The sequence below is a fragment of the Fusarium oxysporum genome, chromosome 10 (genome assembly GCF_000149955.1).
Source record: "Fusarium oxysporum f. sp. lycopersici 4287 chromosome 10, whole genome shotgun sequence".
Classification (NCBI taxonomy): domain Eukaryota; kingdom Fungi; phylum Ascomycota; class Sordariomycetes; order Hypocreales; family Nectriaceae; genus Fusarium; species Fusarium oxysporum.
This window is the reverse complement of record NC_030995.1, coordinates 1,133,394-1,153,742: the sequence shown is the minus strand read 5'-3', so window position 1 is coordinate 1,153,742 and position 20,349 is coordinate 1,133,394. Positions and strand designations below refer to the sequence as shown.

The 20,349-nt window shown below is 50.9% G+C and overlaps 5 protein-coding genes across 5 annotated transcripts; 2 read left to right on the top strand and 3 right to left on the bottom strand.

Annotated features, from left to right (window-relative positions):
* Nucleotides 1-103: 103 nt before the first annotated feature.
* Nucleotides 104-3,803, top strand: FOXG_13955 (3-phosphoshikimate 1-carboxyvinyltransferase; the record flags this gene model as incomplete). The annotated part of the gene is made up of 2 exons (XM_018394029.1): nt 104-3,199; nt 3,278-3,803. The coding sequence occupies 2 exons, from the start codon at nt 104-106 to the stop codon at nt 3,341-3,343; spliced, it is 3,162 nt and encodes a 1,053-aa protein (XP_018253430.1). The 3' UTR covers nt 3,344-3,803.
* On the bottom strand, nt 3,753-9,394 carry FOXG_13954 (uncharacterized protein). Its single transcript, XM_018394028.1, has 2 exons — nt 6,359-9,394; nt 3,753-6,298 (listed from the first exon to the last, which is right to left on the bottom strand). The coding sequence occupies exons 1-2, from the start codon at nt 7,020-7,022 to the stop codon at nt 5,154-5,156; spliced, it is 1,809 nt and encodes a 602-aa protein (XP_018253429.1). The 5' UTR covers nt 7,023-9,394; the 3' UTR covers nt 3,753-5,153.
* A 2,101-nt stretch (nt 9,395-11,495) lies between these two features.
* FOXG_13953 (histone H4) lies at nt 11,496-12,721 on the bottom strand. Its single transcript, XM_018394027.1, has 3 exons — nt 12,457-12,721; nt 12,213-12,350; nt 11,496-12,159 (listed from the first exon to the last, which is right to left on the bottom strand). The coding sequence occupies exons 1-3, from the start codon at nt 12,464-12,466 to the stop codon at nt 11,996-11,998; spliced, it is 312 nt and encodes a 103-aa protein (XP_018253428.1). The 5' UTR covers nt 12,467-12,721; the 3' UTR covers nt 11,496-11,995.
* Nucleotides 12,722-13,976: 1,255 nt separating this feature from the next.
* FOXG_13952 (histone H3) lies at nt 13,977-14,527 on the top strand (the record flags this gene model as incomplete). Its single annotated transcript, XM_018394026.1, has 3 exons — nt 13,977-14,052; nt 14,134-14,270; nt 14,330-14,527. 3 exons carry the CDS (start codon nt 13,977-13,979, stop codon nt 14,525-14,527), a joined length of 411 nt encoding a protein of 136 aa, XP_018253427.1.
* Nucleotides 14,528-15,226: 699 nt separating this feature from the next.
* Nucleotides 15,227-20,315, bottom strand: FOXG_13951 (DNA-directed RNA polymerase I subunit RPA1; the record flags this gene model as incomplete). The annotated part of the gene is made up of 3 exons (XM_018394025.1): nt 15,227-19,992; nt 20,043-20,050; nt 20,134-20,315. 3 exons carry the CDS (start codon nt 20,313-20,315, stop codon nt 15,227-15,229), a joined length of 4,956 nt encoding a protein of 1,651 aa, XP_018253426.1.
* Between the last annotated feature and the right edge of the window lie 34 nt (nt 20,316-20,349).

Genomic DNA, 20,349 nt, shown 5'->3' with positions numbered 1-20,349 from the left:
ATTTGGGGATGCCGGCACAGCATCCCGCTTCCTGACTACCGTTGTCGCCCTTGCCTCCCCTAGCCAGGAATCTCGTGTCAGCGTTCTGACCGGCAATGCAAGAATGCAGGTTCGTCCGATCGGCGCACTGGTTGATGCCTTACGCTCCAACGGTGCCGAAATCGAGTATCTTGGTAAAGAGAACAGTCTACCCTTGCGAATTGATGCCGCTGGTGGATTCAGGGGGGGGGACATCGAGCTTGCCGCGACCATTTCATCACAATACGTTTCATCAATTCTCATGGCCGCTCCTTACGCCAAGAACCCTGTAACACTGCGTCTGGTTGGAGGCAAGCCTATCTCCCAGCCCTACATCGATATGACTATTACTATGATGGCCTCCTTCGGTATCAACGTGGAGGTTTCTTCGGATGAGCCCAACACCTATCATATCCCTCAGGGTACTTATAAGAATCCTCGGGAGTACACCATTGAGAGTGACGCGAGTTCTGCGACTTACCCGCTTGCAGTTGCCGCCATCACTGGCACCAAGTGTACAATTCCCAATATTGGCTCAAAGTCCCTGCAGGGGGATGCCCGCTTCGCTGTTGATGTCCTGAAGCCTATGGGCTGTTATGTTGAGCAGTCTGACCACTCCACAACTGTCACTGGTCCTGCCCCTGGTCGACTCAAGGGCCTTGCTCACGTTGATATGGAGCCCATGACAGACGCATTCCTCACGGCGTCAGTCCTGGCCGCTGTCGCTTCGGGGACAACTCGAATCACGGGCATTGCTAATCAACGCGTCAAAGAGTGTAACCGGATTGCTGCTATGAAGGACCAGCTTGCAAAGTTTGGCGTGCAATGTAATGAGCTTGAGGATGGCATTGAGGTGCTCGGCAAGGGCCAAGGTGGCAGTGTAGTGACGCCAAAGGTTGGTATTCATTGCTATGATGACCATCGTGTTGCGATGAGCTTTAGTGTCCTTGCGGTTGCCTCGCCTGGCCCTGTAATCATCACGGAGAGGGAATGCGTTGGCAAGACCTGGCCAGGGTGGTGGGACATTCTCTCCCAAGCTTTCAAGGTCGACCTGGTCGGTGAAGAGCCAGATGTTGATGACGATGGCCACGAGAGTCAAGAGGCAGTTTTGGAACGCTCAGTCTTCATCATCGGAATGCGAGGCGCCGGTAAGACTACCGCTGGTAACTGGATGGCCAAGCTTCTGGGTTGGAAATTCATCGACTTGGATCAGGAGCTGGAGAGGCGTGCTGGGCGGACGATTCCCGAAATGATCAGGGGTGACCGTGGGTGGGAGGGTTTCCGTGCGGACGAGCTGGCACTTCTGCAGGATGTCATGGAGAACAACAAGACTGGCCATATCTTCTCTTGTGGTGGCGGTCTGGTCGAGACTCCGGAGGCCAGAGAGATGCTCAAGAGCTACGGCAAAAGCGGTGGCAACGTCTTGTTAGTCCACCGCGACACCGACCAAGTGGTTGAATATCTCAACCGTGATAAAACCCGGCCGGCCTACACCAGTGAGATTCGGCAGGTCTATTTGCGCCGCAAGGACTTCTACAACGAGTGCAGCACACATCTTTACTACAGTCCGCACTCCGAATCGTCTGGCTCCAAGGCGGAGATTCCCTCCGACTTCCAACAATTCGTGCATTCTATTGCGGGCAGAAACTCTCATTTCAAGGACGTTTTGAACAAAGACTACAGTTTCTTTGTGTCTCTGACTGTGCCTGACGTAGACGAGGCTGTTGCCCTAGTGCCAGAGGTTGTGGTTGGCTCTGACGCAGTCGAGCTAAGGGTTGATCTGCTCCAGGATCGTTCCATTGACTCTGTTACTCGTCAGATCTCGACTCTTCGCGCCTCAGCGAAGAAACCTATCGTTTTCACGTTGAGGACCGAGTCTCAGGGTGGTAAATTCCCTGACAGTGCCTACGAAGAAGGTCTCCAACTCTACCGCCTGGCTTTGCAGATGGGTCTGGAGTACGTCGATGTTGAAATGACGCTTCCCGACGACATCATCCAGTCTATAACAGAATCTCGCGGGTATTCACGCATAATCGCCTCTCACCATGACCCGAAGGGTACTATGTCTTGGAAGAATGCGTCGTGGATTCAGTACTACAACCGGGCTCTCCAGTACGGCGATGTCATCAAGTTGGTTGGTATTGCTCGCACTCCCGAGGACAACTTCGACCTTGCCAAATTCAAAGCTCGGATGCAGGAAGCGCAGAAGACACCCATGATTGTCATGAACATGGGCAAAGCTGGCAAGTTGAGTCGTGTACTGAACCGGTTCTTGACGCCCGTGTCTCATCCGGCCCTACCCTTCAAGGCCGCACCAGGCCAGATGTCCGCGGCTGAGATACGCCGTGCTCTGGCATTACTCGGCGACCTGGACCCATACAATTTCTATCTGTTTGGAAAGCCCATCTCAGCATCGCGCTCGCCTGCTCTTCACAACACCTTGTTCGTGCAGATGGGTCTACCTCATCAGTACCATCGTCTTGAGACGGACAAAATCGAGGACGTACGTGAAGTGCTGAGGTCTTCTGATTTTGGAGGCGCCTCGGTCACCATACCTCTCAAGTTGGACATCATGAGTCAGGTTGACGAGCTCTCTGATGCAGCTCGGGCCATCGGAGCTGTCAACACCGTTGTTCCCTTAGGTAAAGCTGACACCGATGGCCATCGACGACTTTTGGGAGACAACACAGACTGGAGAGGCATGGTACACGCTCTTCATGACGCCGCTATCGAGGAACAGGCAGACTCGGATACAAGGGGGGCAGCCATGGTCGTGGGCTCTGGCGGGACTACCCGAGCTGCCGTCTTTGCACTGCACTCTCTGGGGTTCAGCCCGATTTACATTGCCGCTCGTAACCAGGCCAAGGCAGACGCACTTGCAGCCGACTTCCCCAGTGATTACAGTCTACAAGGCCTGAGCCAGGCTTCAGACATAGACAAGGTCTCGCCGAACGTCAAGGTCGTCATCAGTACTATTCCCGCTGATCGGCCTATCGACCCAATTCTGCGGGAGCTCGTAGCTGTCGTGCTCAGTCGGCCAGCTATTAACGAAGAGCGCCGAGTCCTCCTCGAGATGGCATACAAACCCAGCCATACCCCGATAATGCAGTTGGCAGAGGATGCCGGTAACTGGACCACAATTCCAGGGCTAGAGGTTCTTGCCTCTCAGGGGTGGTATCAGGTAAGTTCACTTATGACATGACTATAGTTTGTCTGTGGTAGGAAGGATAGTTCACCCAACTAATCTGGTCTATTTCAGTTTGAGCTCTGGACGGGAATTACACCCCTTTACAAGGACGCCCGCGCAGCCGTTCTCGGCCTGTGATGGAAGGCCTTGACTCGAATAAAACAACGGCGACGTAATTTGGCACAAATTGTGGGCTCCTGCGATGCCGGCCACTTTGTTTCTGCTTGCTGGGGCGCTCAGATATAAGGTGCAAGAAGACTATGGCGTTGGTGGAGAGATCAGTTGAGTTGAGTTGAGCTAAGGAAGGGGTATGGCTATGGTGCGGTGCGGTGCGGTGCGGTGAGGTGAGGTGTGCGTTACTATTCACAGAGAGAATGCATGTTGTTCATTACTACGTCGTTCGGTCAGATGTTGCTGCTTCTGGTAAAGCTGGGAAAATGGAGTGCCCCAAACTGTGACGTTATTCAGACTACCTACGCTACCTAATGCCGTGCCGCAAAGAGGCATATGTGCAACTCCGTACCCTAAATTTTAAGAATTGCGTCAAGTGGATATCTGTGACGAAATTACACTTGTGAAATCGAACAAGAACTTGAAGAGTTTACCAGGAAGAACAACATGATGATGCTTGCTATGGAGCCATCGGACTAGTTTATGCAGACTACTTTCAAATATTACGGTGATGGTTAGTTAAGCAACGACGTCACGAGGGTTACAGTTCCCTTGCTCCTCTCTGCATGGGTCTAGATATAGCAATGTTTCGGTTTCCTTGCAACGACAAAAGGTAGCGGAGGGTGAGCTTGATACTGATCGGCAGTAGAATAAATCGCATCCATCATCAATGCACACTTATGATCGATTTCAAGGGTCAGATCTGCAGTGTTAGCTAGCGCCAACTGTTTATGAGCATCTAAACTTAGGGGTTGCTTACTTGCAGCATTAATATGCATCACGGTATGGCTATCATTAGGCGCTGGGGGAAGAAATTGCATGTCTTTCATCATGATAATCTTTTTCTGTTGTGTCGCATTATATCATACATCATCTATAATTATCGCTTATCTCCAAAAATAACAAAGTACAGCAATGAGCTAACCCTTGCTGTTTCCGACCATGTTCAACGGCTGAAGCGCTATTGGTCTTTCCTGTCAATGCAGGCATCATGACGTTGAACTCGCAGAAGCGACTCAAATTCCAATCCTAGGTATCATCTGCCCAAAGGGACAAAGACAAAACTCGCTGTAGTAAACAAAACCCAAACGCTCCTGTTTTCTTTTTGTCTAGACCAGTTCCCAATCAATCCAATCCAATTCAATCCAACCTTTTCCATAATAAACATGAGGTAGTTCTGGCCGGCCAGATGACCCTGGTACAAGAGATAGATACACATACAAGTCGCATAGGAAATATCCTTCGATGAGGTGCCAAAACAAACGAAACAACTGGAATCAGGATAATGTACAATGACAACGAATGACAGTCCGCTATCCATGACGGACGCCATGTCATCATAAGGGAGTATCGGGGAGGGATGCTGGTCGGTGACTGAGACTTGGGTGGGCCCATATGATGTCACAACCGTAATGGGTGGGTGGCTCATGACGTAGCCAGATTGACCAGAAAGGACCCTTCCTGCAGGAGGGACCCTTGGACCCACCTGCCCGCACTAGGGCCTAGGGCGCTATCGGTTTGGCACTTTGTCGACCAACCCGATTCAAGCAAACTGAAGCCTTGCGGTGATCGGTCCACAACCGCCAAGCCTTGTTTCGACGGTGGTCAACGTCATGCGGCATCATCTAGGGAGCCCAGAGTAACGGCACGGCGCCAATCCTGGAGTGCCTTGAACCGTCTTCAGGGGGTTCTCATCGGCAGGAGACTTGTCTCTGGGCGAGTATGCTATGCTGGCCGGCTGGCCTGTTAAGCCGGGGCACGCACGCATGGGTGCAACTCAAGCACCGGCTCGTCGACGATGCTTGCCTGGAAGTTCCACGTCCGGATGACATACGCGATAGTGCCTGGTTAGAGCATCCGCACGGCTGAATGTCTTCTCCTCAGTGCAAAGGTCACATCGCACCTTTTGCTTGCGAGCGTTGTGGATGGTGTCCTCATGGCGAGTAAGATCATATGGTCTAGAGAAGACAGTGTTGCAGGGCTTGCCAGTGCTTGGGTTAATCCGGTCGCAACGATGAGGGCCCGCCTGCGTGTTCAACAATGCAGATGTCATACCCATATTGCGAGGTTGCGAAGGCCCAAGGTTCTGGGTCTGTCGGTGGCCTTCCCGCTTGTGCTTCTGAAGTAGCGCTGGAGTTTCAAACCGCAATGTGCAGCCATGATATGTGCAAGTGTAAGTGCCGCCGTCAGCAGCAGTACTGCCGGGACGGGTTGCAGGAGTGACATTCCGCGATTCGTTCGAGCTCGATCCAGCGGAGCTCAGGCGAGGTGGTGTCTCGTGGTTCATCCGCGGGTGTGCGATGAACGGGTATTGTTGAGGCACTGAAATTCCATTGGCTGCATGCGATGACAGGAAGTTGAAGTGGTTTTGGCTGTGGGTGTCGTGCATAGATTCTTGAGAGTTAACCATAGACTTTGGGAACTGGTCCAGATCGAAGCCCGAAGAACTCTGAGGAAACAAAGGGAAATTGTTGTCACCCTCGGACTCGTTGAACTCAAGAATAGCATCCTTGGGAGAGATGGTCTTGGGAGTCTCGGGCTCCTGCTTCATGTTCATCTGTTGACGCATGACCTGAGCATCTTGGTGTGCCTTGTTCTGCTCGCGCATACGCTGTGCACTGTTGAACGTCAAGTTCTGTGGAAGTCCATGGTTGCCAAAATCATGGGCGGGAGACGGGGCGAGAGGCGACCCAGTTCTGAAAGGCGACCTATCTCGCGAGTTGCTAGAGACTGGCGATTGAGCTGCACTTAGATGCTGGTTGTTGGCGGCATTGAGTCGCTGACTGAAGACATCGTTTGTAGGTGATAAAGATACCTGAGTTTGCGAGGGAGGAGTTGATGTGATGGCAAAGTTGGGGCTGTAGAGTTCGTCTGCATAAATGTCTGTCATGGTTCTGTCAAGTTTTGGAGCATTCGCAAAACCTGGGTAATAAGAATGTGAGCTTGTGTTCATGGACATGAGGCCGTCATCGAGAGCATTACCTTTTCGCCTTCTCTCCGAGTTGTCTGCTTCGCCAACTGTAGGAGTAGCAGGTGAGTCACCCGCGATGGAACTCGCCACTGAGGCAGGGTGTGACCGCGATGAGCCACCAGAGAAGTCGGGAGCTTGCATCAAAGTCCGGTCCATTCTTGGCTTGCTGCTTGGTCCTGAAAGAGTGATTGGATATGCCATCTCAGGCATAGCATTCTGCTCCAAGCCTCCGCAAGTCTGGTATCCAGTATAGGGAGCCATCGACTTGGCCAGGTGATAATATGAGGGGTTGCTCTGATCGTTTGTGTCGGTGATTGCAATATGTGGGTTCGATGTGTTGTGGTTGAAGGGCGAGGCAGGCCCAGCTGTTGAAGACCCTAGAGACGACAAAGAAGACTCGCGCTGATGAGTCCCACGAGGCAACCTGTGAGTCTGCTGGGCAAGTGCTCCCCAAGTTTCAGGCTGCATGAGGTCGGTGGGAAGTTGTTGACTAAAAGCAGTGATCTCGTCTTCGTAAGTCGATCGAGGAAGGTCAGAATAGGCGGCAGAGTTGTATTCGGTATGGCAGTTCTGAGGGTAGGGATACTGCTGGTGCTGCTGAGAGTGGGAAGAGTTGTGTTGTAGTTGTTGTTGGAGCTGAAGTTGCTGTTGATGTAGTCGAGGGATCGATAACATGGTGATGTTGTAAAAGATGAGTTTATGTTTAGAGTTGGGAGAAAGTGGCGAAAGGCGGGAATGGTCGCTTTTTAAAGAAAGCAGGGACCGTTTAGATGAGCAAGGTGTGAGTGATGGAAGCCAAAAGACTGATGGATAAAGTAGGTACAGAACAGTGCTGGAGTCGATGAAGTCACTAGGTGCACCCCCACCGGGCCGAGACTAAAAAAGACCCTGGGCCCACTCGATGATGCACAGGACAACACCGAGGCCGGGATCTGGAAAGAATTGCTGGGTACCTAGCGTATGCCCCAGCAGCAGACCTGGAAGAGGGTACCGCAGCAGGGAGTGAGTGAGTGAGGTCGATTTGCGGTATGTAACCCGGTATATGTAATGGTGGTGTGGGCTTGACGACTCTTGGACAATTGGATGCGATGAGGGTGGGTGCCGTGTGCGTGTGGTATGCAACCTCGACAGGTTGTGAAGTAATTAATGTACCACGGTAGGTAAGTATGTCGTGGTGTGTGGATAATGTATATCGTCACGCCAGACTCGAAGCCGTTGTCTTGCTTCGTTTTTTTCCCTAGGTCAGCGGCGGATTGGCAGTTATGCGACGCACTACTACGTAGGTATGTGTGTAGTGTAGTGCACTCACTTGCTCCTGGTGAAATAATTGATGAATGATGGCTGATTGATCATGGATGATGATGCTGATGATGATGATGTCTGTCTGGGTCACCATTCGATATGACCATATGGCTGCTGATCTTCCCGCTGCTTCAGGTCGCTTCCAGTCCCTTCTCAATGGTGCACTGACGATAATTTGCGACCGTGTAATCCTCTCCTCTTGATTTCAAATATCCCGTCAGTCCCATCGCATCCCGTCCCTCTTCCTCTCCCTCCTCGCGAGACGAGCAAACCGAACAGCGAGGTGTTGACTGACTGACTAATTGGGCCCCGAGACTCATCAAAGCCCCCAAGCCTCCCGCAACGGACATGTCCACTCCACTCCGGGGATCCAGAGATGCATGCCCGTATCAAGCAATGGTACGTATCATTTTAGGTTTGTTCAAGGTTCGGGTTCAAGGGCCAAGGCCAGCTTGCACCCAAGGCTGCAGGGCTCTGACGCCGATAGGGGCCCATCAGAACCGGTGCCCAATAGGCTCGCTCAATTCCTTGGACTCTGACGCTGCTCAGGAAAATCTTAGCCTGGCCCAGCACGCTCGAGTTTTTTTTCGACCTCTTGAAGGGTTCCACTGACGTAGTCTAGCCCCGCCGATCCTTTCTTTCACCTTTGTTTTGTGATGCGATACGTATCCCCTCGCGCTGGCTCCCTCGCACAGCCACACCTCATGGTTTGTCATCTGGTTCCGACGCCACTCTTTCAGATTCCGCCACACTCTATGCGAATCTCTACCCCACCATTTGTAATCACATGATGACTCTTGGCCAAGATCACATGAGACATGTCGTCGTATGTTGATTCATCACGGTTCGACATTTCGACCTAGCTGCCAGTTGTTGGCCAGTCCTGGGGAGCCTTGGAACTCAAATCAGGGGAGCTAAGAAAAATATTTGCAGAGTCGTCGTATGACACGCCCTATGGTGTGACTAACCATACCATGCATGTACATGTATGTGACTGTCTCGTTGATTCAAGACAACACCTGCTCAAGCGTTACCACCTATCCGGAGGATACTGCTCGATAGGGTAAAGACACAAAAACAAGAAAGAAAAAATCTCTATCCCATCCTACCTATTGATCATGGGGATACGGTGTACACACTCGCTCGATGCAGGAACCGACCCTGGTCGCATCTCGCTGGTCGGGAAAAGTTCAACAATCGATGAAATGAAATGATATAATTGGATGAGCATTTCTTCAAACTCTTCGTTACAGTGCATTCTCGGCCTGACCGATCCGCTATCAGCCGTCGGATGCTATCGGACTTTGTGCTCCAGCCAATCAGACGTGTGGCTCATTGGAAGCTAAGCCACAAGCACTGATTTTAGAGTCCATTGTTAAGCTGCCCAGATCGATCTTGTTTGGTCCCACCTGTTTCTAGAAGCCTTTGTGTTCTGTCTCTCCGCGAACTGACTGAGCTGCCTCCATGTCCCAGCACAACGGGTTTTCCGGCACGATTAACTCCTCGGACAGCTTTGATGATCACTTCGGTTCCCCGATGCTCGGACAGCACTTCCCATTATAGATGATCAGGGAGCGTGTGACTCTTTCTGATAATAATACCTATCCGGAAAGATGCATGAGTATGTAGGTAGGCAGGCAATAAATCCGCAAACGCTCCGGGGGTGATAACTCGGCACTTTGAACCAGGATAATATGGATGGAACTTACGGGCCATAGGCACGAAATTAAAATCCTTCATCGTTGGAACCACCCTACCTACCTGGGTCTGTGTAAAACATGCAAGATGTAGTTACATGTCATTTGGGCTGGGGGTGCGACTTTGTCGGCAAAAGCTCATGACTTTGAGTTGCACCGCCATGTTCATCTCGATCTTGCTTCCCCGGTCCGAGAACTAAGAAGTGACATGTACAGTCTCTACTGCAACGTGAAATGAATGTCAGCTAATTCTCAGCTCTACCAAACGTTGAGCCATAGTGTGGCCTACCTGGGACTAGGTGCTGCTCTTCCGTCCGCTGGGTCCGCGTAGGGCTGGCGGCGAAATTTCAGCACAGTACCCGTGCCCGCAACGGCGGCGGCTGAGGCCGGCACCGGGCGATCCATCTATCACTATTGGAGTCTGAGCATCTATCTCCCTACCCGCGCACAGTATATTCGATGGCTTATAGTAACTACCGATAGTCTTTACCGCCTGTCCGTGCTCAACTCTGGTGTGAGTAACATGCCAATGTGTTTCCTCCGGCACTAGATACGATGCAATTTGCACATAAGCATCTTGTCAGCCATCCGGCTCTTCAGCCCTCCGATTTATTTGTCGTCGGCGAACAGGATGAGTAAAAGATTAACAGAGCTGAGCAATTTCTAAGCTGCGTGAGAAATAATGCTCGAGGCATTGTTATGCTACGTTACAGGGGTCTTAAACAGTACACTATTCGATTCGATGTAAGCCGGTACCGGCTGACTGGTTAAGGCGTTTCTCTGTACGACATGGTTGTTCCATCATTGCTTCCAGATATCCATCTCGAAATCTACAGCACACTTGTTAGCCGTACAGATAGATCTGATCTTTGATTTCCAGCTTCCACCGTTCGGCTTGTCCGTATGGGGGGGGGGGGGGGGCTCATGCATGCATAGCTTAATGACAAACCTCATTGCCGAGAGTTGGGCTATGAATTTGGCCATGGCCATTATCTCCGTCGCTCTCGGGTTTCCAGAGTAATCCGATCATGTCTAACTTCTCGAGCCATTTGTAATCCCCGTCATCATTTAGCCACCTTCAAGGCTGAGTAATAGTTGATCAATGCCAACGTTTTTCTCTCCTGTATACATTTGAATACTACCAAGGCATGAGCCAACATGGGGAATTCCACCCCCGGTTGTGTCTGCGTCTGCGGCAGCCTCTAATTTTAGCAAACATCCACGTGGTCCAGGCCCGACGATCCTTTGTTCTCGCCACCCGTAGGCTCCGTAATCCGATACCTTCGGCCGATTGACAAGAGCACGAGATGTATCCGAATATTGATCTATCAAGTGACATGCGTGCCTAGATCTGTTTGCCCTTGCTTCGTATCTACGGGGTGCAAATACGTTACGTATCGGCGAATTTCAGAACCATCAATTTCACTCCTGCCGCAGTTGCCAAGGTCCAGGATACTGATCACAAGGTGAGGTATAGATTGTTCCAGAACCGTATCTGTTCAGTCATTGAGGCCTGTTGCGTTCGTATTATCTCGACAGGTCCCGATGAATACGCAGTGAAGTGACTCATTGGTGAAGGCAGTGCAACAGCGGTTATTGAAAGGCTACCAGCTGTCTCCAACTTGACACTCAGTTTTTGGCATCGTCCTCCAGGGTAGGCTGAGACTTTGGCAGTCTGTGATGCGAGTGAGCCAATACATTGACATTGAGACCAACAATAGAATTGTGTTTTTTTAAGAGGTGTCATTTGGGGCTGCTATGGCTGGGTGCTGATGTTTTCGACGCGCGCCTTATGTCGAAGCCAGCCGTCAAACATCTCTCCACTGTTAAAATGTCTAAGTGGTGCTTTGCCTGTTGTAGACCTCGACCTACGTTTCTCCCGGAAGCCAAACTTTGGATACTGATGTGCACGGAGTGCTTTAATGCGTAATATAGTGAGAGAGAGGCAGTTTGCTTCAACGACATAGAATATGAAAGTCGTCTAAAACTGTTCCAGAACGCGAGTATTAGAAGTCATCTACAAAGAAGGGAGATAACGCCAAACCACGCGACCTTAGCCGCATCCTTCCATCCAAATATACCCTCTGAAGCTCTACGACAATATACCCATCAACTTGGAGTAAGTGGAAAGCTGCACGGCGCACTTATTGACGATAATAGATAAATGAAGATAGGCAATACTTCATAAAATGCCATCAACTATCCTAATCTTGAGGTAAATCAAACGCGTTCATGAAAGCATTGTTGGCGACCTAGGTCCGTAAACGTGTCACAACGGCATGTAGCAGGTAGGACATCCACTCGCGTCAACAGAACCAGCACATAACAAACATCCCACCCAACGCGACTTTCTGAACGCGTGGGCACTGGCGCGAACAAGTCTGCGCGTGGCTGTGGTCATGGTTCACACATGGTTTACGGAGTACAGCAAGATATTCACTACGATTAGAAAAATGGGCACTATGTGATGATCAAGATCGCCTCAAGGGCATGTTCGATTATCCCCAAATGTAATCCCCCGTTTCCCTATGATACAGAACACCCAAAAACAAGACCGGACCCATTTGTCGTCATGAAACACCCTACATGGTCCTGCGCAGCAAGCAGTCGACCGCAAAGATTCGTAACAGCATGTAAAACAGAGCGAGCTTAACCACCGAAACCGTAGAGGGTGCGGCCTTGTCGCTTCAGGGCGTAGACAACATCAAGAGATGTGACTGTCTTGCGCTTGGCGTGCTCGGTGTAGGTGACGGCGTCACGGATGACACCCTCGAGGAAGGTCTTCAGGACACCGCGGGTCTCCTCGTAGATCACTGTCGGGTGTGTTAGGCACGGTCGAGTCTGCGGCATATGGTGAGCAACTTACTGGCAGAGATACGCTTGACACCACCTCGGCGAGCGAGACGTCGGATGGCGGGCTTGGTGATACCCTGGATGTTATCTCGCAAGATCTTTCGGTGACGCTTGGCGCCGCCCTTGCCGAGACCCTTGCCGCCCTTGCCGCCTGTTGATATAAGTGTAAGCTTGGGGGGAGAACACGAGGCGCGTCCGCATCGCGTCGGTGGTGGTCGAGCGAGAGTATGCAGAGGCAGAGGCGGAGTGCTACTTACGTCCAGTCATTGTGATAGAGGGAGAGTTGGTCGTTTAGTTGCGTGGTTGGTATATACACTGGTAGTGTATAGTAATGTGCAGTGGATGTAGAGAGTCGTTGGATGAAAGTGTTCGAGTATGAGATGCAGCAATGAAGTGCGGGAGTGGGAGAGCTTAAGTACGAGTGGGCCAGAATCGGGATCAGTTGGCTGGACCCACTGTGTGATCTTGATCCCTGCCGGGCGACGCGATCTGTGAGCGTAAGTGCCTAGTGACGCGAATTTTTGAACCGACGAATTAAAAATTCGGCTTGCGTTGATTTTTGAAATCGAAAGCGGGGTGGTCGGTCTCAGGCTCTCAAGCTTCCGGCACTCAGCAGCATAACACGCACCCCAGCCAATTAAACTTGAGCCACTCATGCGATATTGTCCCACCAGTGTAAAGTCTCGTTGTAGGGTAGTTTTTAACCACAATATGTTTGTTATATCATGTGTGTAACATGGACATACTGTAAAGTGGTAAAGTTGTTGAAATGTTGTTATAGACCTTATGGCATAAACTCTAAGCTATTGTGACTCACTGTGTATCGTCTGTGGCGAATTACGTTACGGTTGTGTGAGTTTACTGTCTCGTCGAACAAGGTAAACTATATCATTAAACATGTCTACCAACTCAAAATGCCCAACTTGATACTCAGACATAAACACAAAAAGTGAAAGAATCCGATGATGTCAATTAAAGCTCAACAAGAGAGTACCAAGGCATTAAACGGAACTAATATTAATAATTATCGTCTTGCATATTTACCAGAATAACAAACATTACATATAGTCTAAGCAATTGAGAACACATAAAGTCACAGCCAGTCATAGACTGACCACCAAGCATTACAATACAGCAGACTACAAAGACCAAAAAATTCATCACATCCAACATCACACAAGGCATACAAAGACGGTAACGGGAACGGGATAGCGACATGTTCCCCAGAGTGGACTGTGACTGTGGCTACCTTATGGCCCGTTTCCCCGGGACGAGTTTCGCCTCAGTCAATTATCGGAATAATCGGGTGCCTGGACTGAAATTCATGGCCTGGGACAGCAAATTCGCCATTGGCTGCCTGGCAAAATAGAGATCAGATTCCAACGGGTGGGTGACTTTGACAAGCGTGCGTGGGGCGCTACCTTCCTTACCTTACGCGTGCAGACGAGACAAATGGAAATTGGAGCCAATAGAAAATTAGCACGCGAGCACATTTTTTTTGCAATCAGTGGTGCATTTTTCGCCAGGGCCCCATTTTTCCATTTTCGGTGGGTGATTGCAAAAAACACACTCCAATCAGCGCGCACGGTCCACTGCACTCAGATCAGCCGCCGCCTGCACACTCAGGTATAAAGGAATCCCCCCGCCTGCTCCCTCTCTCATCTTTTCCTTCTGCATCACACACCCACTTCAGCCTTCCACCCCCACAATCATCAACAACAACCATCATCATCAACCACATCCTCTTTTAACCTTTTCATCACATCAATCTTCAACAATGGCTCGCACTAAGCAGACCGCCCGAAAGTCCACTGGTGGCAAGGCCCCTCGCAAGCAGCTCGCTTCCAAGGCCGGTAAGTCTTCACCGCGACTTCATCTCGACGCGACACGTCTTGATACATAAAAAACGTCATCACTAACATCATCACCAACAGCCCGCAAGTCCGCCCCCTCTACCGGAGGTGTCAAGAAGCCTCACCGCTATAAGCCTGGTACCGTCGCTCTCCGTGAGATTCGACGATACCAGAAGTCGACCGAGCTCCTCATCCGAAAGCTCCCCTTCCAGCGTCTGGTGAGTACCACCAATATACATCAATCATCACTTGACATATACTAACATGAGACAAACAGGTTCGTGAGATTGCCCAGGACTTCAAGTCTGATCTCCGCTTCCAGTCTTCTGCCATCGGTGCTCTCCAGGAGTCCGTTGAGTCCTACCTCGTCTCCCTCTTCGAGGACACCAACCTCTGCGCCATCCATGCCAAGCGTGTCACCATCCAATCCAAGGACATCCAGCTCGCCCGCCGCCTCCGCGGTGAGCGTAACTAAGCGATCTCACACATGGGTATTTGGGAGGATCACGACTTTTTGCTTTGACACGAGGGATATCATGGTTAGGGGATAATCAAGGCGTTCACGAGGAACATGCTTTCTACAGTTGGGATGTATATTAAATGGCAAGCTAGTTAGCTGCCCTACGCAATCGACCACCGGTCTTTGATCATCATTTCTCGTTCCTCGTGTGATTTGCTATTGATGGATTGTATGTAGCTTAATCGCCATCGCGCCATCTCGCTCTCGATTCAAAACGTGAATATCGTAGCGTGTTTGACCGCACATGCGCGTCTGATTGATGTCAACAGAATTCGTGCGCCACATGGTACCTGGTCCCATTGCCTAATCGTGAACTGACATAGTGCACAATAGCCAACTGCGAGGGGAGCCTAACATTTACCACATTTCCAAGCCGTCACGATCCATATTAAATGACTCATCGCCACAGCCTGTGGAAATAGTCGCAAGTGCTCAGTCACTCGCTCACTCATTCATCATTAACTGACTGCATCGTGCAATTATCAAACCCGATGGAGATTTGCATTATTGTACCTCGACTTCTACAGCCTCCAAAGCTGGCTCCATGGGACTATTTACTCTGTTGACGGACGCGAGGGATTCAACGGCTTATTCGAACAAGTATTATATAATCGATCAAATTGATTGCATCTACTCTTTTTATTACAGACCAAATTACGCCAAAGAATCAACATGATATGTGGGAAGTTGCGCCAAAACATCGAAGCCACCTGTGCCAACCTTTCCAAGTCTACCCATCACCAGCCGACCACTGGGCGTAGACAGATCGTCCCAATCACCATCCAGCACAGCGTCCTTGAGGAATGCGAGCGTCGTCTCGAAACTCATCTTAGTGAAGGGGCTGACGTTACCCTTCAGACCCATTCGGTTGAAAGGTGTGAATCCACCATTTCTCGTCATGTGGTCTCCGATCAGGTTCAGGTGGCGGTTGTCCACCTTGATGCCGTGAGATCCGAAGACGCCGGCAAGTTCTTGCACGATGTTTTGGCGAGCTGCTTCAACACCGTACACGGCCAGTACGGCAGCGATGTCGTTGGTCTGGATGCGGTTGGGGTCGATGAAATCGCTGTATCGCTGCATTGCCTGCAGGTTCACACCCGCTGTATGGATGACCTTTGTGTCCTTCTCCTCGACAAGGGTGCAGGCACCGACGCCAGAAATCTCCTGGATCACCGTCTTCCTCACAGCGTCTTGAACGAGGTTGAGCATGAGGACTTTGGGAATAGTTGAATCGTACTCCAGTGTGAAACTGCAGCTGGCTCCCGTCTTCTCGTCGAACGAGAAGTCTATAACCTCGGCGTATTGTTCAAGGACCCGGTTGGTTCGTGCCTTTGCAGACCAGTCGACATCGTCACCATCCCCGTCACCTTCCGCCTGCTGGGGGCTGCCACCGAAATCTTCATCCTCATCAGCATCATCGTCACCGGCATCCCGCTCCATTTCCTGCTGCACGGCATCGTCGTCATCATCGTTGGGTCCATACGACACTGCCTCGCTTCGTTTGGCTCGCTGCTTGGCATTCGTCGCGTCATCATCACCATCCTCATCGTCTTCATCATCATCGAAATTGCCGGCAGCTTCAGCATTGGGAGCAGCCGTCTCCACAACACCAGCCTTGGCGCCAACATCGGGAGTGGCCATTGTAGACATTGTCATTCGCTTCCTGATGTCCTTCTTCACAAGAGCCAGTAGCCGGTGGAGGAGCTTCCTCTCAACAGCCTCGACAACGTCCGAGATATTGATGGCATATGTCTTGGTGTACTCCTCCGAGTCGAAGAACTGTATATCGACCTTGTAAATCTTGGCCGAACCGTAAATCTTGCCTTGACCAACCTTCTCTTCAACGTTGATGCTATCGAGAATGAACCCAAGAGGCAACACTGAGATGGACTTGGCAAAGATCTCTGCATCTTCTACAGACATCTCCTCGATTGGGTAAATAGACATGGCTGGGGTGGAGATCTTGTCGCTAGCTGTCATGAGAATCTCACGCAGTCGAGGGATACCCAGCGTGACGTTCTTTGCAGAGTGACCAGCCAAATGGAAGGTGTTCAATGTCATTTGCGTCGAAGGCTCACCAACAGACTGACCCGCTACGATACCGACAGCTTCTCCAGGCTCCACAAGAGACCGCAAGTATTTCATCGCGAACAGCATCTCCGCATTCTTCTTATTGAGGCTCACACGAGAGAGCGCAAGCTTGTTCTTATCCGATTTGTCCCGGACAAGGCCATCCTTGTTCTCCTTGATGTATGAAGTCATGGCCTTGTAGAAGTTCTCAGATGTGGCGAACGCGGTCGTGGCAGGGTTGAAGAGACCTGAGATCGGGTCCTGAGCTTTGGGATCTTTGATGTTGGTGTGCTTGAGAGCCTTCTTCATGTATTTGGTGATTGCATCGCGGTGCATTCCTAGGCGGTCGCCAACGCTGGGGTCGTAACGGAGCTGTGAAGCCTCTGATGTGACGTTCTCCAGGATGAAGCTGAAATCAGTCAAATACTTCTGCTTGGAAACATCGAGCCCATCCTCGCCGTACAGGAACTGGATCATGGAGCCATCTGCATCTCGCACGGTGGTATCGTACGCGACCGTCAAACCCTCCATACCCTTGATAACACATCGCTGTAGGTAACCGGAGCGGGACGTCTTAACAGCAGTATCGATCAGACCTTCTCGACCGGCCATGTGATGGAAATAGTACTCTTGAGGCCGGATCCCTGTAAGGAAGCGCTGCACGATATAACCGCCAGCTCGAGCATGAGTCTCGAATGGGTTAAAGCATGGCAATGACTTGCCGCTGACCATGATAGGGACACGCCGACCCTCCAAAACCTGCTGACCAAGGTTGCAAGAAATCAGCGAGGCATTGACTCTGGATCCCTTGGCACCGGATGTTGTCATGGCTTGCATCTGGTTGAAGGGGAAAGCCTTCTCGAGACCAACAGGCATGGTAGCTGTCTGGATCTTGTCCGTGATCTTACTAAGACCTTCCTTCATCAGAAGATCCAGACCTTCTTGTTTGCTGTCGTCGCGAAGTACCTCTTCCAGACGCTCCAATAGCAGAGGATCTCTAGGACCTGGGTCCTGCTCGAGAGAAACGTAGGAAGATGCAACTTTGAGACCCACTGAGTCGGCAGGCACAAGCGCTTCTCGCCGGGCTTGCTCTCCCTCAGGCGTAAGTCTCAAATCATCCATACCACAGGAGAAAGCCCTCATGTTGAGATACCTCGTGAGCAACCTACCGAGACTACTCAAGAGCTTACCCGCAACAGCCGGGCCATAAATCTCATGAACAGCGTGGATGACACCACCAGAGCTGGGACCAATCTGTGACTTATCCAGAATACCGGCGATGAATTCGCCATCCTGAAAAACAACAGTTCCTTCTTCAGAGTTAACACCCCACTGACTGGCTTTGATTTGCGTTTCCGCTTTCATGGAAAGCCCGCCGCAGTTGGGAGGCTGCATGTTCTTCAAGATGGTGGTGATGACCTGCTTGCCAGTCCATCGAGCTACAGGTCGGATCACTGCAGGGGCAACAAGTTCGATTCTCTCGCCAACAATGTGGCCACTCTCGGGCCGCAATGCGTTGTAAACCAGTTGTTGATAGTCGCCCTTGGTGAAGAATGTGTCGCGGTTACAGAGAGCAACGGATACCGAGATATGATCCTGAATGAGACCTCGGAGAGGTTTCCCCGCAGTACCAGATAGGTATTGGTGATCAGTGTCGGCAATCTGGAGGGCTTCGGCGCGGGCAACTTCGTTCTGCGGGAAATGCATGTTCATCTCATCACCATCGAAATCAGCGTTGTATGTGTTACAGTTGGCGTAGTGCATTCGAATCGTCTTCTCGCCAGGGAGAACTCGAACTCGATGTCCCATAATAGACGGTTTGTGAAGTGTTGGCTGCCGGTTCATCAGGACAACATCGCCATTGGTCAGATGGCGGTAGACTTTCTTGTTCCGGGTCCTAGCAGCATTGCTGCTTGTGGGAGCCAGTAGCTGATTTGCGAGAGACACACGGTCGTCGACTGATTTGTTGCGAAGGTTGACGATCTGGCCATTTTCATTCTCGATGGCGAAAGCGCCAGGCCATTTGTCGACACCGTTGATGACAGCTTGTTGCATGTCTCTGAAGTTGTGACTGGTCACTGGCTCGGGATACGTCAACTTTTTCGCAAAGACAGGTGGCACACCGATTTCGTTGGTCTCGATATTGGGATCGGGTGAGATGACACTTCGAGCGGCGTAGTTAACACGCTTACCCATCATGTTCTTTCGGAAGAGACCTTCCTTCTTCTCGAGCTTCTGCTTGATGCCATCCTCGTTGCGCTTCGCTGCAGCACCTTGAACCGGGTTTTTATTCTTATCGATGAGCGCGTTGACCGACTCTTGAAGCTCTGCTGAGGCCTGATGCATCCTGTTGACATCGGCTTTTTCCTCCTGTAACTCCCTGTGTAGACGCGCGATCGTTCCACAGCCTCTGAGAATATTTTTGTAAAGAGAATTTTGCTGGGCTTCAGAAATCTCGGACTCGCCTGTTCGAGCTTCGGGGCGGTAGCGGTTGGGAGGAACTAGGATGGTTGTCAAAAAGAACATGTCGGGCGTGACATTAGTAGAGCTGCGGGTCGGGGGCTTCGCGTTGTATAGGAGGGAAACCAATTCTTGCTCCTTGGTGAACAACTCGTTGAGTCGAGCTCGAACCTCCATGGCGCTGATATACCGCTGTGGAGAAGAAGAAGTAGAAGCCGTGTCCGCATCTATCATCTCCGTGTCCTGATCCGTGACATCTCCATTAACGCGGGAAGTCTCACGAGTAGGAGAAGCCACATCTGCAACGCCCTCGTCGGATGAGTATCCATCGGGCTTCTGTTTGGTTGCAGCTTGGTGGACCCTGGCCATAGCATCGGCCTGCTTGAAATTCTTCTGAGCCATCTTGGCCTTGTCCTTATCAGATAGTGATCTCTCAAAAACTTTAACAAATCGATCCTTGCGGTATGAAGGTGAAATGCCACCACAGCTAGCGCAAACTCTGCGCTTGGTGATTTCTGCCAGAAACTCCTTAATAATCTCACGACGCATTTCGCTCGATCCCTCGTGTTTTCCTCTCTTTGTGTCGCCTCTCTTGATCTTGATACCGCTAAGACACTTGTCAACGTACTTGTCTCTTGCGCGTGTTACGTTATCGATCGAGTTGGTGCCGCCCTCCTCCTCAGCTTCACTTTCCAATTCAGAGAAGTCCCCGAGCTCGATGGCCAGCTCGTTATCGCCAATGGCACCCACTACGTGAGCCTCCTGAATCAAGCCGTGCTGAAGAAGTTTTAGTTGGCACACATACTTGTGTAGTTCTTTCTGAGGAAGTCGGAATCCTTTGCAGTAGACGCAGGCAGCTTTCAGGAGTCGATAAGCTTGGTCCATGAATACTGGATGATAGACTGGCACTGGGAGTTGAATGTGTCCAGCATGGCGTTACCATGTAGCCTGGTTCAAGTTACATGTTGTGCATCTGTGATTGCGCTGTGAGAGGCTGTCTTTGTCAATCTTGGTATGCCAGTGGAACTTACGGCGCATCGCCCCATGATCCGAGGGCAGGGTCATAGAGACCGCCTGGTACAGGATTGAGAAGGTTGTCGAAGGTTTCGGGATTCTCAATTCGCTTGACAGAGATTGCTCGGATTTCCTTTGGCGACAAGAACGTAAACTCGACGCTCTCTACCCCGGACGCGACCGGTTGTGCGATATTCATGGTGACGTTATTGTCGCCCTTTCGAGCGAATAAT

Bases quoted from the DNA above. Each gene is read 5' to 3' on its own strand.
- FOXG_13954 (XM_018394028.1), bottom strand. From the start codon at position 7,022: ATGTTATCGATCCCTCGACTACATCAACAGCAACTTCAGCTCCAACAA. The intron at 6,299-6,358 runs GTAATGCTCTCG...CTTATTACCCAG, and splicing joins CTCGGAGAGAAGGCGAAAAG to GTTTTGCGAATGCTCCAAAA.
- FOXG_13953 (XM_018394027.1), bottom strand. The intron at 12,160-12,212 runs GTAAGTTGCTCA...CACACCCGACAG, and splicing joins TGTCAAGCGTATCTCTGCCA to TGATCTACGAGGAGACCCGC.